Source organism: Hemicordylus capensis, chromosome 2 (genome assembly GCF_027244095.1).
Source record: "Hemicordylus capensis ecotype Gifberg chromosome 2, rHemCap1.1.pri, whole genome shotgun sequence".
In the NCBI taxonomy this organism is placed as follows: Eukaryota; Metazoa; Chordata; class Lepidosauria; order Squamata; family Cordylidae; genus Hemicordylus; species Hemicordylus capensis.
In genome coordinates, this window is record NC_069658.1 from 11604402 (window position 1) to 11621378 (window position 16977).

The window sequence follows — 16977 nt, forward strand, 5'->3', positions numbered from 1 at the left end:
TGTTTTACTGACTACAGAAAAGCCTTCGATTGCATCAACCATGTCAAGTTGTGGAATGCCTTAGGAAAACGAGTGTCCCAGAACATCTCATTGTTCTCATGAAAAATTTATACACAGGACAGGAAGCCACAGCCCAGATGGAACACGGTGAGATAGACTGGTTCCAGATGGGCAAAGGAGTAAGACAGGGCTGTATACTTGCTCCTTATTTATTCAATTTATGCTGAACATATACTAAGAGAAGCTGAACTGGAAGAAGATGAGCGTGGTTTTAAAGTTGGAGGAAGAAACATCAATAACCTGCGCTACGCTGATGACACCACTCTGATAGCTGAGAATGTGGATGATCTACAAGCTCTCCATCAAAGATAAAATTGTAAAGCACATAGAACAGACCCTGCTGGGAGGAGAGAACCAGCATGGCTTCGGCAAAGGTAAATCTTGCCTCACAAACCTTTCGGAGTTCTTTCAGAGTGTAAACAAGTGTGTGGATTATGGTGATCCAGTTGACATAGTATACCTGGACTTCCAAAAAGCTTTCAACAACGTTCCTCATTTCCTCACAGATTTCTGAGGAAACTTAACTGTCATGGGATAAGGGGACAAGTACATGTGTGGATTGCTAACTGGTTGAAGTAAAGGAAACAGAGGGTAGGGATAAATGGAGAGTTTTCACTATGGAGGAAAGTCATAATCATCTTTATTGTTATGGTTGTTCGACCACCAAATATGGAGGGAAGAAAGAAGTGGGGTCCACTAGGGATCTGTACTGGGACCGGTGTTTTGATATTAGTTTATTCATAAATGATCTAGAAGTAAGGGTAAGCAGTGAGGTGGCCAGATTTGCAGATGATACCAAACTCTTTTGGGTAGTGAAATCCAAAATGGATTGTTAGGATCTCCAATTAGATCTTTCCCAACTGGAGAAGTGGGTAACCAAGTGGCAAATGCAGTTCAATGTTGGCAAGTGTAAAGTGATGCACATTGGGACAAAAACCCCCAACTTCAAGTATATGCTGATGGTGTCTGACCCCATTGGTGACTGACCAGGAGAGGGATCTTGGGGTCGTGGTGGACAGCTCGTTGAAAATGTTGAATCAATGTACGGCAGCTGTGGAAAAGGACAATTCCGTTCTGATCATTAGGATCCCTCCCCCAGCATCCTTCCTCTTATATTGTGCCCCCCCCATTTCAGAGGCTGAAACACTTATGCATGTGTAGCAGGGTGCTAGGTCATCTGGCTAGAATAGCAAGCTCAGACAGTGTAACAAGAGACAGTTTGAAAGTTTGTCATATCTGTAAGACTAGTGTGCTTTAAGGAAAGATTTGTGTTCTCAAACTGCAAGCATGCCAACAGCAAGCTACTTCTGCATTTAGCAACTCAATGCAAAATGCGAACACCAGAACAGCCTTACTGGATCAGGCCCAAGAATGCCTATCTAGTCCAGCAGCCTGTTTCACACCATGGCCCACCAGATGCCTCCGAGAAGCCCACAGGCACAAGCTGAGGGAATGCCCTCTCTCCTGGTGTTGCTCCCCTGCAACTGGTATTTAGAGGCATCCTGCCTCTGAGGTTGGAGGTGGCCTATAGCCACCAGACTAGTAGCCATTGATAGACCTGTCCTCCATGAATTTGCCTATAATGTGCAGAATGTGCAGCAGTAGTCCTTAACCTCTCTGAAAACAGCCATGTCAGTACTGAGTGTATATTGGTTTCGAAAAATTTATTTGCCATGTCATTATGCAGGTTGCCAAGACATCTCCACAACAGTTGAGGACTAAAGCCACAAGACTTCTTTACACAGAATTTTTAATTCTCAATGAGAATCTGTACAGTCAGCTCACATATACCTTTAAGTCTCTGAAAAACCGAACCAGAGGACTATCAGAGGGATCAATAACCTAAAATAGTTAAGTACACAGAACTGTTCAGGTTATGCTTCAAATGTTGACAAGAAATTTATGACTATTTCCTTCAGCTTGGCTTCCGTTTGCTCAGAGATTTTTCCATCGGCCCTGTCAAAGTGAAAGAAAAATGCAAGTTTCAGTTCTCATCCACAGCAAACTACAGGGCAGTTACCACTTCCCTTCAGCCCTTTTGCCACCTCCCCCCTCCTTCAAGTTCAACACATTCAAACAATGTGTTGAACTTGTTGACAACACTGCAGGAATTTTCAACCTTGGGTCCCCAGATATTTTTGGACTACAACTCCCATCTCCCCAAGTCTCAATCCTTAAGTAGCTAAAGGTAACAGTGACTGAACACCTGGCCCATAGCACTGGGTGTATTTTTGTTTAACGTCTCAGCCATCTTCCGGCCTAGTATGAACTACTATTTGTACCTGATTGTGGAAAGGAGGGCTTGGTGTTGGCTCAGAACATGAGCAAGGAAAGCACTCTCAAATTTCGTTATCTTGCTGGGCTCCAACTTGTCCAGGTGACCTCTCACTCCAGCATAGATAACAGCAACTTGTTCTTCAATTGCCATGGGGACTGAAGGGAAAGAGGGCAAGTTTATGACAGACCACTCAACCATCTAGCTTCCTGATGTATCACAAGGGACAGCAGGCCTATGTTTCCATGAGACAGAATCCAAGGCTGAAGGGAGATCCTTTAACTAACATGAGAAGTGAATTACTGCTTATTTCTATGGAAAGTGAGACTTGTACCAAGCTCATAACCCCCTTCTAAACTTCTTGCAATTGAGAGGCAACCAGCAAGGGGTGCACAACTGCCATCCTACTTTCCCCTTAATGGAATGGTCAGCTCTAACTCAATCACATTCTCTTGCTCACAGTCCTGCAGCAATTAAAAAGTAAACCATCTAAGATTTGAAACTACCAATAAATATCAGGAAATCTCTCTCACACATGCATATGTGCACACACTCACACTCAGAAGTTACTGCTCAGAGTGCAGCTTGAACAAGTTTAATTGGAGACAAGCTGCTTTCTCAAATTGCAAAGACATAATCTCATTTAAAACTGTGGGAACAGTGCACACACATAATTTACACTTATTTTCTTTAAACAAAAGCTAAATCCTGAGGAGTTCTATGGATCTGTATGGTCATTTGGCAAGCAGCCACCTATTTAATGGTAGAACATTTTGCACAGAACCCAAGTTACACAAAGATTCTTACCGTATTGTCCTTGTTTGAGAAGCTCGGTCAAACGCACACCACGATTAAGTAGCTGCTGAGTAGCAGCATCCAAGTCTGATCCAAACTGGGCAAACGCAGCTACTTCACGGTACTGAGCTAATTCCAGCTTCATGGTTCCAGCTACCTGCGGGAGAGTGGAGGGCGGGGGGAATCTTACTGGCTTCTAGGCAAATCATTCCAAGGAGCATACATTGCCAATACTGGTTTATGTTGCCATTTCCCCAACCATCAGAATCCCTGCTGTACATTACAATCATCACAACAGTTCTCTAGAACAGTTTTCTCCAGGACAGGTGGCTTTATCGTTTATGGTAATGGATTTTAGTAACTTTGAAGTTACTATTCAAAGGGAAACAGAAACTTTAATGGTATAACATACTGATACTGATACTTGAGCTAAGTAATATAGAACATGACAATAATGGCATAAGACGGTCTGGCACATAACATTAGCCTTCAAGGAACCACTTCTCAGCATGTCTACATCAACAAAGACAGACAAGCAAAGCTAGTGTTGAAAAATTGGCATTATTTGTTTCATATTACGACAGTCTGCTTCTTCATGGGATTCAGAGCTATCAATTGCTTTAAGGTGTGATCAGCATGCTTTACTCCATCTAAATGACTTTTTAAAACCCTCTTCTGTCCCTCCGAAGAACCATCTTGTCTGGTGTATGTTAAGGTTCTTCACATTTACTAAAGAATGTTCATTCACTTATCAGAACAAAAATCTATTTGTTTAACTTCTTTTGTTTTCAGTAAAGTAAAGTAACCTTGTGTGCCGTTGTTGACTCCTGGCGACCACAGAGCCCTGTGGTTGTCTCTGGTAGAATATAGGAGGGGTTTACCATTGCCATCTCTGATCTCCTGCACAGTATGAGATGATGCCTTTCAGCATCTTCCTATATTGCTGCTGCCCAATATAGGTGTTTCCCACCATCTGGGAAACATACCAGCGGGGATTTGAACCAGCAACCGCTTGCTCCCTAGGCAAGTTACTAACCTGCTGTGCCACAGGAGGCACAATAGAACTAAGCTGATGCTGTGATTTATACCCAGAGATGAAGTGAATACTGTTAGTTTAGATAAGAACATGGGGAATCTATGATGTTATGCTTACTTGTTTCATGGCTCTTGTCTGGGCAGCAGAACCGACACGTGACACAGATAGACCAACATTAATGGCCGGGCGGATACCTTTGTAGAACAATTCAGTTTCCAAGAAGATCTGCAAGACAAATTGGTATCCAGGGTGGTTATAAAGGTTTTAGTTTTAACAACAAATAACTTCTCTGAAGATTTTATTTATTTATTTGACATATTTGTACACTGCCCAAAACTTGAGTGTCTGGGCAGTTAACCTGGTTTTCAAGGCAGCTTCAGATCCAAGGAAGCCCTTAACCAAATGCCTTCGTGGCAGCAATGCCTCGGAGAGCTTTCAGGTAGCTGCCTATGATTAATAATGTAATTCCTCTGTTGCTGCACCATAGTCATGCAATGACAGGGGGAGCATCGCATTACCAGAAGGAGGAGGTGGTGGTGCCCACCATTACAGAAGGCTGTGGGAGTAAGCCACCACAAATTTTTTTGCGAGGCTCATCTGGGCAGCAGCTTGAATTACTTTGCTGGGCCCGGGGCAGCACCTTGGTTGACAGGCTTGACATGGTCACGAACCTTCAGCCAGTGCTCAAGCTGGTGAACTGTTGATATTGGGTCTGCTGAGTTTAAAGTGAGATCTGAACTTACTGCAAAGTCTCCTCAAATTGAACTTGCAACCCTCTTATGCATTCAAAAGAGGCTAAGCAGAATGGACATTCACTTGTCATCTCATGGAGTAACTGGACTCTTGATGGAGGGCAATCTTATGTACAATCATAAGAGGGCAATCTTATGTACTATCAAAACAGAGTTCCAGTTTGATCAGTGGGACTTTCAAATCAGCGTAAGACTGAAATCTTTGCTTTTGAGTCAGTGATATTTAGTATCCTCGCATGTGCACCTTTCTTATCCATAAACCAGACAATTCTACAGTATGAAAGACATGTGGGCTGCATGGTCAAGTGTTTTTAATTTTGACTTTGGGGCTCAATTTACTTGCAAACCAACATGTACTAAGCAGTGTTCCCTCTAACAGGAATTCCCAGATGTTGAGTACAACTCCCAAAATCCCCAGCTGCAATGGCTTTTGCATGGGGATTCTGGGAGTTCAAGTCAATATCTGGGAATCCCTTTTAGAGGGAACACTGGTATTAACCCTAGGAGCAATCAGAAGTACGCTCTTAGGAAATACACAAATTTCAGAACACTAATTTTCCTTGGCAGTTTAAACCATGATTGAAAACACTCATTTAAAGTTATTCACCACTACATGTTTGCTTGACACTACTTAAAATCAGAGTTGGCCCTGAATATTCACTGGCTAAAGTATTCAGGGAATATTAGAGCCCTATTACTTTGTGATGTGTTCAAGGATGGCTAAGGAATAGCTACTTTTGTGGAGTACCCACAGGAGTACCTGACAATCTGAAGCATGAGAGGGCGTAACAGTCAGAGAATTCTTACTCGGTGAGCAGGGGCAGTGACAGTAGCGCCCCAAGCACTGCTGTTCTTCACAGCAGCCAGCTCCTTCTGGCCACCAGTGTTCCTTCTAACAGGGAATTCCAGATGATGTTGACAACGCCCATAATTCCCAGCCAAAGGCCATCGCAGCTGGAGATGCTGGGAGTGGAATTCAACAACATCTAGAATTCCCTGATGCTGGCCACCACTGGCCTTTCCTGAAGCAGCACTAGGAACAGGGTTGATTTGATTTAAATCAAGTTGTATCCAAGCATGATTTAAATCGCTTCACAGAAGGACTCGATTTAAAGCATTTAAGTCACTAGTCAGGGAGATTCTATTTAATTCTCATTTTCTATCAAAGGACATTCTTGTTGTCCAATAAAACCTTAATACAGATTTAGAGATAGATGTAGGTTTCACTTATAGAAGGTAGGTACACACTTCTCATAATGTTGTTTCATTTGAGCAGCCAGGCCTTAAGTTTTGTTGTTGCACTGTTTGCATTTCACACACGTGCCTTTTTTACCTACAGGTACAGGAACTTCATTAAAATATTCCCAAATGGGGTCTCTTACAGTCTGCTGCCATGAGGCTTTGGAATGCGCTCCCTAGTGAAATAAGAGCCTCCCCATCTCTGACAATTTTAAAAAAGTCTTTAAAGACACATCTGTTCACCCAGGCTTTTAACTGATACTGTTTTGATTATTTTTAATCTTGTTTTAGAATATTGTTTTAAAAATTTTAAATTGTTGTGTTTTAAATTTCTTGTTTTTGTTTTTAACTAATATTTTAATGATTTATTTTGTAAACCGCCCAGAGACTTGAGTTTTGGGTGGTATAAAAATATGTTAAATAAATAAATAATAATAAATGATCCACATTTCTGGATTGCATGAATATATTCTGTTCACTTTCTATTCCCCTCTCTGTGCATGTAAATCAAGACTCTTCTTCCTTGCTCAGATCTATTCCATCTCCCTAAATCCTCCATTTATTTACTGACTTTGTCTTTGCACTGGGGTGGGGGTCATCCCCATATATTGCTGCTAACATGTTGACAGAATATAATTAGATGTTGTAATTAATTGTTATGATGATGATGATCTCTTTGATCTAGATTCTTTTTAAAATTGGTTTGTAAAAATCAGATTTAAAAGTTTAAGAAAAAACCATTGATTTATCATCAACCCTGACTAGGGATGGCCCAATGTCCATTATTCCCTGTTGCATTTTCAGGGAAATCAATGGTGGCTGGCAGGAGTCAGCTACCACGGAGGGCAGCAGTGCTTCAAGGGCTGCTACTGCCACCATCATGACACAGAAATACATCAACTGGCAAGCCTCCATGCACCTCCCACTCTCCCCATTTTTGCAGATCACAGAAGTATAGGAGAACCTCATTACTTGTGGGGGTTCCGTTCACCTACTACGAGTAACAGAACTGCAAGTAACAAGGCATTAGGGCTTTGTGGTATTGGGCGGGGTGGTGGTGGTGGTTTAGGTTCCAGGGTGGAGGGAAAAACAAGAAAGCCCCGAAACAGCCCAAAACTTACTGAGGCGTGCTCCGCAAGTCCCCCATGTGCCATGGAATGCCCCCCAAAGGACAAAATGGCCCCCAAACTTGAAGAACCATGGGAAAATGCCCATTTCCCTCAAGAAATCAGCCACAAAATGGCTCCTCCTGTCTCCTCGAGACAAGATGGCAGCCAGAAGTGACTTCTTCCAGCTTTCTAGGAACCAAAGATACATGGGTTTTAACCCATTAGTATCCACAGAAACTAGAAACAGGTGTCTATTAAGACACACGCAGATATGTGGAACCGTGAATAGCAGTTCTGCGAATAACAGGTTTCCCCTATATTGTGAAAACAAGGGGGTAATTTGGGGCTAGCACCACTTAAACTACTAGAAATAAAGTTAGACCCCATAAATATTTGGAATGGCATTCCAAGTCACTCCTTGCATGTATTTATACATATGAATAAACTGCTTTTGAAATTTTGTTGGGGAATATTTGTAATATAAATATTCATATTCATTTGTGACCAGTGTTCTCTCTAATTTTTTTCATATGTTCACGGAACAAGATTTGTTCTGGGCAGCCGTGTCAAGGCAGTGTGTGTGCTCCATGTGCATTCAGAGGGGGACCTTCTTGATTTAACCTGAGCGGGATCTAAAATTAACTGAGCGGACATTAAAAAAAACTTGTGAGTGCGCGCACATGTGCATGCCTTAGAGCGAACACTGCTTGTGACCCTACCTGCCCATCAGTGATAGAAATGACATTAGTTGGAATGTAGGCTGACACATCACCAGCTTGAGTCTCGATGACAGGAAGGGCAGTCAGAGAGCCGCCTCCAAAGGAATCATTCATTTTGGCAGCTCTTTCCAAAAGACGCGAGTGTAGATAGAACACATCACCAGGGTAGGCCTCACGTCCAGGGGGACGACGCAGCAGCAGAGACATCTGGCGGTAGGCAACAGCCTGTGGATGCAAGCGAGTCAGGCTGTTACATCGGCATCCGCAAGCCAAGGCCATGCTTTACATCTGAATCTGCACCCCTCAAATTAAGAAGTCAACAGGAAGTTCAAACCTGCTTGGATAAATCATCATAGATAATCAGAGCATGTTTGCCATTGTCTCTGAAGTATTCTCCCATGGAGCAGCCAGAATACGGAGCCAGATACTGAAGAGGGGCAGCATCTGAGGCTGTGGCGGAGACCACGATGGTGTATTTCATGGCATCTGAAAAAGAGGTTCAGCAATAAATACCATTTCCTTTTGCTGTTTGAGTCAGCTCTTCCTCATTCAATGAAAATGGAAGCAGTAAAAGCAGTTTAGCTACTAAAAATGTCCCACTATACCTTTCTACTTAATCTTCCTACAAGCCAACACAAGCCTTCAATTAACTGGCTTGGCCCACAGAAGTGCAGTATCTCTCCTGTTTGATCAGAACACCTTAGAACTGCCATCTTCAGCCCATTCTCAGCTGAAGTGGTTTCTATATCGAGATGTTCTGACAAGCCTTCACTCATGAGAGAGAATTACTTCTCTTCAGAAGACTGTCACTTTAAGAAAGCACTTAAAATCCCAGTATTAGAGCTGGTTCTATGCTATGCAGTTCCATGGACAGCACATTAGTTTAGAAAAATTTGTATGAGTCACATGTTGCTTACCTGCATCTGTAAGCCTCTTCACCAGCTGAGCAACAGTAGATCTCTTCTGACCAATTGCAACATAGATACAGTACAATTTCTTCTTCTCATCAGTTCCATCATTAAATCGTTTCTGGTTGATTATGGTATCAATAGCAATTGCAGTTTTGCTGCAAGAAGGAGGGGGAAGAGATCAGAATCCTACTGTACTACAAGTTGCCTAAAGTTAACACAGTGATTTTCAAATTATGTTCTAGGTAGCCTGGGATTCCTCAGGGAAGAGCCCAATAATTATCGACAAGCTTCCCTGCCATTAATAACCTTTTCTTAAGGTGTGTTGCATAGGTTCTGGGGTGCATTCACAGCTCAAACAGAGCAGCAGCCAGGTCTGTTGGGATGCATCATTGCTCCATAGTTATTGCTGATGCTAACACGCCCGTCCAGTGCACTGCATGCTCTAAGGCCCAGGTATTCTAACGAGTCCAGGATTTCTGTGGTTGATGTATGGGGCAGTGTTCGTGTCAATCTTTTCTCATTTGTGTGTGGAAGGAGTTTTGTTTTGTGTGTGGAATGAGTTTTGTTATGGGTGGCAATATCAGGGCAGTTTGAGCATATGTGCATTCACAGTGGGGGCCTCTGAATTCGAGTCAACCTGAGAGAAATAATAAAATGGATCCCTGTCCCCAAAGGGCTCACAATCTAAAAAGAAACATAAAATAGACAACAGCAACAGTCACTGGAAGTACTGTGCTAAGGGTGGATAGGGCCAGTTACTCTCCCTCTGCTAAATAAAGAGAATCACCACATTAAAAGGTGCTTCTTTGCCAAGTTTGCAAAGTTAGCACATATGTGTGTGCATGCTTTATAGGAAACACTGGTATGGGGATCATCTACAGATAAGTCAACGTGAAAGGTTCTACACATAGAAGATCCAAGAATAGAATATTCTTCCTTGTAAATGCCTACAATAACTCTACAGTCTCAACAAAAAAACCCTATAAGTTTATTTTTTGCTCTACAGTGAAGAACAAGCAGCTGAAGTAGCCAGCATGTGTTTCTTACCCAGTCTGCCTGTCTCCAATGATCAACTCACGCTGTCCACGGCCAATTGGCACCAAGCTGTCCACGGCCTTGATGCCAGTCTGCATGGGCTCACGCACAGAGATTCTAGGGATGATCCCAGGGGCCTTGAGACCTACTCTCCTACGGATTTTGGAATTGAGGGGACCCTTTTAAAGGCAAGATAATAGTGTCATTTTTCAGATTCACTCATCATTAGTAGGCAACACAACAGCAGCAAGTAGGATTGCCACATTTACCTTTCCATCAATAGCATTGCCCAGGGCATCTACAACACGACCAAGCAGCTCTTCCCCAACTGGGACATCAACAATAGCACCTGTTCTCTTCACAATGTCCCCTTCCTTAATCAATCTGTCGTTACCAAATACGACAACACCAACGTTGTCTGGCTCCAAGTTCAGGGACATACCCTGGATAGAAGAAAAAGGCAGTTTTATTTAAACAGGAACAAGGTAGTTCATAAGACACTCCAGTCAAGTTCTGGCAGAGCTAATTCACACAACCAGCCCTAGCAGATTCCCTGCATGGCATATCTTGATTAACAGATCTTTGAAAACATCTTTAAGACTTACTGCCCTTTTAGAAATGCGAGTTCTAGAATAGCGGTGTCTCACATTACCAGAGGCCCAATGACAGAAGCTGTCTTCATTCAGATTTGCATACAAGTGATCTTAAACTGCATTTCCTTTTTCCTATAATTTACATAGAAAGCTGCCTTAGTCAGAGCCAGACCAACTGTCCATCTAGCTCAGCATTGTCTACACTGACTGACAGCAGCTTCTCCAGGGTTTCAGACAGGAGTCTTTCCTAGTCGTACTTAGAGATGCCAGGGATTCAGTTTGGCACCTTCTGCATTCAAAGTGGGAACTCTTACTGAGCTACAGCCTCATTGCCATCCCATATCCTCTTCTCTTTTCTACATCTCTAACCACTATCAAACTTTATATGAAGAAACAACTTACCTTCAGCCCAGAAGAGAACTCAACCATTTCTTCTGCTTGAACATTCCGCAGGCCATATACACGGGCAATACCATCACCAATTGAGAGCACACGGCCAGTTTCTTCTAGCTCAGCAGAGGTGTCAGCACCCAGAATGCGCTCCTCAAGAATAGAGGATACTTCAGCAGTGCCTGGTAAGATGTGAGGCAGGATAGTTAAGTATACAGTACTTGCTTCTTGCATTTCAGATCGGAGCTTCTTTGTTTTTAAAGAAAAGGTGGGACATAAAGTGTTATTATTAGTTCTGAGGGTAGTAGAGGAATTCGATTAAGCTCTGATGTGATGTGACCAGCAGCAATATACAAACTGCCCACTTCTGGGCTAGTTAACTGATAGTAGCAAAGGCACTACTGACACAAGAGATCAAGCATCACATAGATAGGTAGTAAGCACGATCTAGCGTAGTGATGTGCACGGTCCGGAGAAGTCCGGACCGGCACCAAAGGGGGGCCTTGTTTTTAGGGCGGGGAGGGCTTGCTTAGCCCTCCCGCCTCCTTGCCCCCGCCAGCGCCCGTATTTTCTAGTGTAGGGACGCTGGAAACCAGCCACCACCCCGCGGCGGCGGCGAAAGAACTCCCAATGTCAGCCCTCCCTCCCTCCCTCCCAGCTAGCTGCCCGCCCGCCCGCCCGCCCACCGCATAGGAAACGAGAGGAGCTCCATCACAGAGCTCCTCTCGTTTGGAAGGCCTCCGGCATAATGGTGTTTTGTGCGCACGCGCGCGCGCGCGCATCGCAAAGCACGCCGTTCGCCGGAGGCCCGGTCTACCCACCGGGAAAGGGCCGGGTAGACCGGGCCTCCGATCGCTGGGTAGACCGGGCCTCCGGCGATCGGAGGCCCGGTCTACCCGGCCCTTTCCCGGCGGGTAGACCGGGCCTCTGGCGAACGGCGTGCTTTGTGGTGCGCGCATGCGCGCGCGCAAAACACCATTATGCCGGAGGCCTTCCAAACGAGAGGAGCTCTGTGCCGGAGCTCCTCTCGTTTCCTATGCGGTGAGCGGGTGAGCGAGCGAGCGAGCGGGCGGGCAGCTAGCTGGGAGGGAGGGAGGGCTGGCATTGGGAGTTCTTTCGCGGCCGCGGCGGCGGGGGGGCGGCTGGTTTCCAGCGCCCCTATACTAGAAAATATGGGTGCTGGCGGGGGCAAGGAGGCGGGAGGGCTAAGCAAGCCCTCCCGCCCTTAAAGGCATACCCCCCACCCGGACCCGAACCAGGCAGGGCCGGACCGGTCCGGCAGTTCGGCCATTCTTTGGAATGGCCGCCGGACCGGTTCGGGCACACTACTAATCTAGCGTATTCACAAAGAGTGCATATATCACATCCCTTAGTCGGGATTATTCAAGTTTGTTTATGCATTGAGTCAGTTTTCTAAAGGGTACTCAAGAAGATTTGCAGATATAAAATGAAATCAAGTTTAGTCAAGCTAGAAACCATGTTTTATAGATTCATCTCTTGATTCTGTATTCTCAAGAGATCCTCAAGCCAAAAATATTAAAACCCAATGGCAATCTAAATACACCTTTTGAGCGGCACAGCAATTTTAAGAAATTGTTTCAAGCAAAATCACCTTTTGTTAAAAAAAACCTTCCAGCTCACAGTTAATCTTAGCTGTGTTCTGACAAATATTTCAAAAAGTGAACAGCCAGGTAGTGAGCGCACACTACAGGAAAAACATTGCTCTGTTTGGTTCTGAATTGTTTCAAAGAAGCCTGAAGTAAACCTTATGGCTGCTCATTCCAGAATAGAAAGATTCAACTGAGCAAAAAATCTTTGAAAAAGGTAAAGAGTCAAATAAGTATTTAGACAGAGGTCAGGAGATCTCTGAAAGAGCAGTGCTTCATTTCAATAATCAATATCTTATTAGCAAAGCCAAACTTTCAGCTCTTTGAACTCACCAGTTTTCTGTAGACTTGTTTTGGAGGCATGGAGATTCCTTGTTGCAACAAATGATGCGCCCAAAGCATTTCGGGACACCTACCACAAAAAAAAGAGCATGCTTTACTTTCAACAACATATCTCTTCAACACATACAAAGCCACATTTTGGGGGCATGCTTTCTATTAAGATTGTTGCATACAACATTTGACAGTGTCAGACTGGACCAATGGCTTCCTCTTTCAAAAAATAGCTGCTTCCAGAATTACATAAGGAGCACTCAACTACTCCTACTCTCATCTCCCCCATAGGATAGCTTATTAAAAACCCTTTGTATCACATTTTAGGTTATCATCCTCCTGTTAATGCAGGAAGTATTTTGTCAACAGACCATGAGCGACAGTTATAAAACATCGGGAAGTGGGAAACAAGCATTGTTCACAGTGCACTCTTACAAGCCCTACTGTGTCCAATGGAATGGGTTTACTCCAAAGTAAGGGTACACTGTGCTCATGGGGTAACCCCTAAGAGGGATGTGCACAGAACTAGGTAGGGGTGGTTCGATGGTGGTGGGGGTGCTGCTTTAAGAGCGGGGAAGGGTGCATTTCCCCCTCCCTCCGCTCTTCCCCCGCCAGCACTCCTTTATTCCGAAGTTCATCGGGGCGGCAGCATACCTCCCTGCTGCCCCATTGCCTGGGTACAACTGGAATTATCTGACTTGCCTACACACGCCAGCATGGGCATGCGCCGGATACTTCCGGTTGTATCCAGGCAACAAGGCAGCAGGGAGGTACGCGGCCGCCCCAATGAACTTTGGAATAAAGGAGCGCTGGCGGGAGCAATAAGTGCACCCTCCCTCTTAAAGCAGCACCCCCACTGCCATCGAACAAGAGGAACTGGCCGCCTTTCGAACTGGTTTGGAGGCTCATAAAGGACCTCCGAACCCACTCCGTGCACATCCCTAACCCCTAATCCCAAATGCATTGGGGTTTGTGTGTATGCATGTGCAGAATTTGCACAGTTGTGGCCCTACAACTTAGATCTTTTAGGAAATTTGTCTGCTAAGTCACCTGAAGTCACATTTTCATTCTGTTGACCAAGAACAGCCAGGATAAAAATTATCCCAAGGCTTGCACTGATTTTGCCCTGGGCTAATTTTGAAACACATGTGTTGTGATGTTCTTTCATCATGTGCAGGGCTGGGTAACCTTGGCCCTCCAGATGCCCAATGACTACAACTGCCATCACCATAACATAATCTGTTAATATGGTCTTGTGCTTGGGTGTCTTACCTATAAGGAAATGTTAGGAAGTCATGTTTTGATTCACAGTTTATGCTAGCTTATTTTGGATACCTAGTATCTTGTATTCAAAACATAGTTCCTATTGAAAACAAATTTTGAGGTGTACAATGTGTGGTAGTTATTCCATACACAAAAGGACCTATCTGAAACACATGTGCTAGCACATTTTTGCACTGTCACGTATACTTCCTTCCGTAGCCATGGACATGAATGCTTTTCTGGGATATTTTTCTACCCCATGCCAGTGGAGTTTGCCATGAGGTAGAAAAATGTCTCACTTGTCAGGCAGTGTAAGATTTTTGGGAGGCACTGGTATAACCATATAAGTGACTTCCAATAAGTAGTTTTGGCACCATTTTGGACAGTCCAAAAACTAGAAAAGAAAGAAGATGCTAAATCGTCTTGTTTAAGGCATTCAGTGACCAATAGCAGGAAGGTTAAGTAGTCAATATCCCACTTCATGATTTGGGGGGCATAACCAGCTTCTGTAAAATCCTAAATAAAGGAAAGCTTTGCTGCTCCTCTGTCAGAAGTTTTTATTAAAGCAGCTGTGTCCTATCTTATGGCTTGCAAAAATCAGATGTACTTTGTCTAGGCTGATCCTTTCCACAAAAGGTATTGAATTTAATTCCCCCCCCCCTAAATGTTTGCTGCTCTTATCCAAAAAGTTATTAATGAAACTGTCACTGATGTCCTACAAAGCATTAAGAAGCTTTTATAAAGGATAACCTTCCAGATTATATACCAGGTACCTCCCAAGCAACTGGTCAAAATGACAAGGACAACTGCATGCATGTTATAAGGTCATGCAGCATAACACCAGCTGCAGCAACTTATTAAGAGTATTATATAAGGCTGCACCAGATAATGGCAGTGTAAGATTTTTGGGAGGCACTGGTATAACCATATAAGTGACTTCCAATAAGTAGTTTTGGCACCATTTTGGACAGTTCTAGATGATCCACCAGTGTTTTAATAGGATGCATGACCTCAGCCTAATTTACAGTACTGAGAGGCAAAGACCTCTGGGATATTCTGGCATTTAACAGACTTCCAAAATATACCAATTATAAAGAAAGTTCTGCCACTTAGCAGGGACAATCAATAACAATCTCCATCTTAAATCCTGCATTTTCTTTTTTCTTTTTAGAGAGCACAAGAAACCCAAGTCTATATAGCAGTTTCTTCCCTTAGCCCCAAACTACTGCCTGGAAGTATGGATATTTTTGTTATTGGAAAGGCAACTTGCGTAATGCTAACAAATAAGCAATGCCTCCCTTTCTAGAGGCTCAAGCAGCACTCAAGGTCACAAATACTTTGCCACACAAGATGTTTCCTTTCATATAAGGCAAGTCAGCAATGCCTGTGACATAGGCATACAAAATTAACATATGCAAACATCACAGAAAATAGAGTTGGAACAGGAAAAAAGTCACAGAAAATTCATACCTTCCCCACAACCAACTAAAATGAGAGCCTGAAGTTGTTCTAGAAAACTCAAAAGTTTGTTCAATGCAACATTTTAGGGAATCTTAACGCACTATGTGGTCGCTAGAAGTTAACATCAACTTGATGGCACTTATCAATCAATCGATCGATGCAAGTATCACCTTATACTATGGCTTTTTGATGCTTAGGACAGCTCCCCCTCCCTACCTCATGTCCATTTTGCAGCTGCTGCATAGTATGAAGAAGCTGGACAGATGCCACAAACACCATTGCAGAAATACAAGGGGAAAGGGCAGCCCTGTTGGATTTTCTGCCTGTCATACTACTCAGGTGAACCAATGCAACTAAGTGTGCTTTTTAACATCCCATTGTAACAGAGGCAGCTGGGGGCAGGAAGAGGTAGTTTGGGGCCCCTTCTCACAACAGGACCCACAAAAAGGCTCCCTTTTTCAGACATCACATCTATTTCAAACAGACATAACATAGGTCTTCAAAAGCCAGTGTGTAGTGTTGGCCTAGGGCTGGGGAGACCTGAGTTCAAATCCCCATTTTGCTATGAACGTCACTGGGTGACTCTGGGCATCTCTCAACCTAACCTACCTCACAGGGTTGTCATGAGGATAAGTATAACCATGTACTCTGGGCTCCTTGGAGAAAGAGCAGTATATAAATGGATATATTTTTAATATAGCTGTGTGTGACATAAAGTGTGCCATCAAGTCACTTTCAACTCCTAGCGCCCACAGAGCCCTGTGGTTGTCTTTGGTAGAATACAGGAGAAATTTACCATTGCCTCCTCCCGCACAATATGAGATAATATTTCAGCATTTTTCTATATCGCTGCTGCCTGATATAGCAGCAGCGGGGATTCGAACTTGCAACCTAGACTCGCACAGAGCGCAGCCCACCCCGCACGCGAAGAGAAACGGTTCTCTGTGGGGTGACCTTGCGAGGCCAGAGCCCCAGCCCCGAGGGAGGGCAGGGCAGGTGTGGGGCAGACGGCCCGGCGCAGGAAGGGCGCGAGGCGTTGGGGACTGCCAGAGAAAGACCGGCATCCGGCCGCCGCCGCCGCCGCCCCCCCCGTCAATGTCACCCCCACAGCCCGGGCCCCAAGATGGCGGCAGCGCCACCGCGGCCGGCCTGGCAGCGCGAGAGGCGCCCCACTCCTCCCTCCCGGGGTCTGTCGCTCACCAGGCCGGCCTGCCGGGGCAGGGCGCGGGCGAGAGCGGCGGCTGCGCGCACGGAGAGCATCATGGCGGGGAGCCGAGAGAGAAGAGACGCCGCGACTGTCACTTTGCGCTGGCGCTGCTGCAGCTACCACCACCGCAGCCGCCGCCTCAAGCACGGACCGCGGACAAAATGGCAGCCCCGCCCCGCCCCTTCCGCCGGA

At 44.7% G+C, this 16977-nt stretch overlaps 1 protein-coding gene across 1 annotated transcript; it reads right to left on the reverse strand.

Moving 5' to 3' along the window:
• Positions 1–1709: 1709 nt before the first annotated feature.
• ATP5F1A (ATP synthase F1 subunit alpha) lies at positions 1710–16961 on the reverse strand. The gene is made up of 12 exons (XM_053297896.1): positions 16779–16961; positions 12855–12933; positions 10927–11096; positions 10201–10374; positions 9944–10110; positions 8903–9051; positions 8320–8471; positions 7986–8210; positions 4284–4391; positions 3143–3287; positions 2343–2493; positions 1710–2016 (listed from the first exon to the last, which is right to left on the reverse strand). Exons 1-12 carry the CDS (start codon positions 16839–16841, stop codon positions 1935–1937), a joined length of 1665 nt encoding a protein of 554 aa, XP_053153871.1. The 5' UTR covers positions 16842–16961; the 3' UTR covers positions 1710–1934.
• Between the last annotated feature and the right edge of the window lie 16 nt (positions 16962–16977).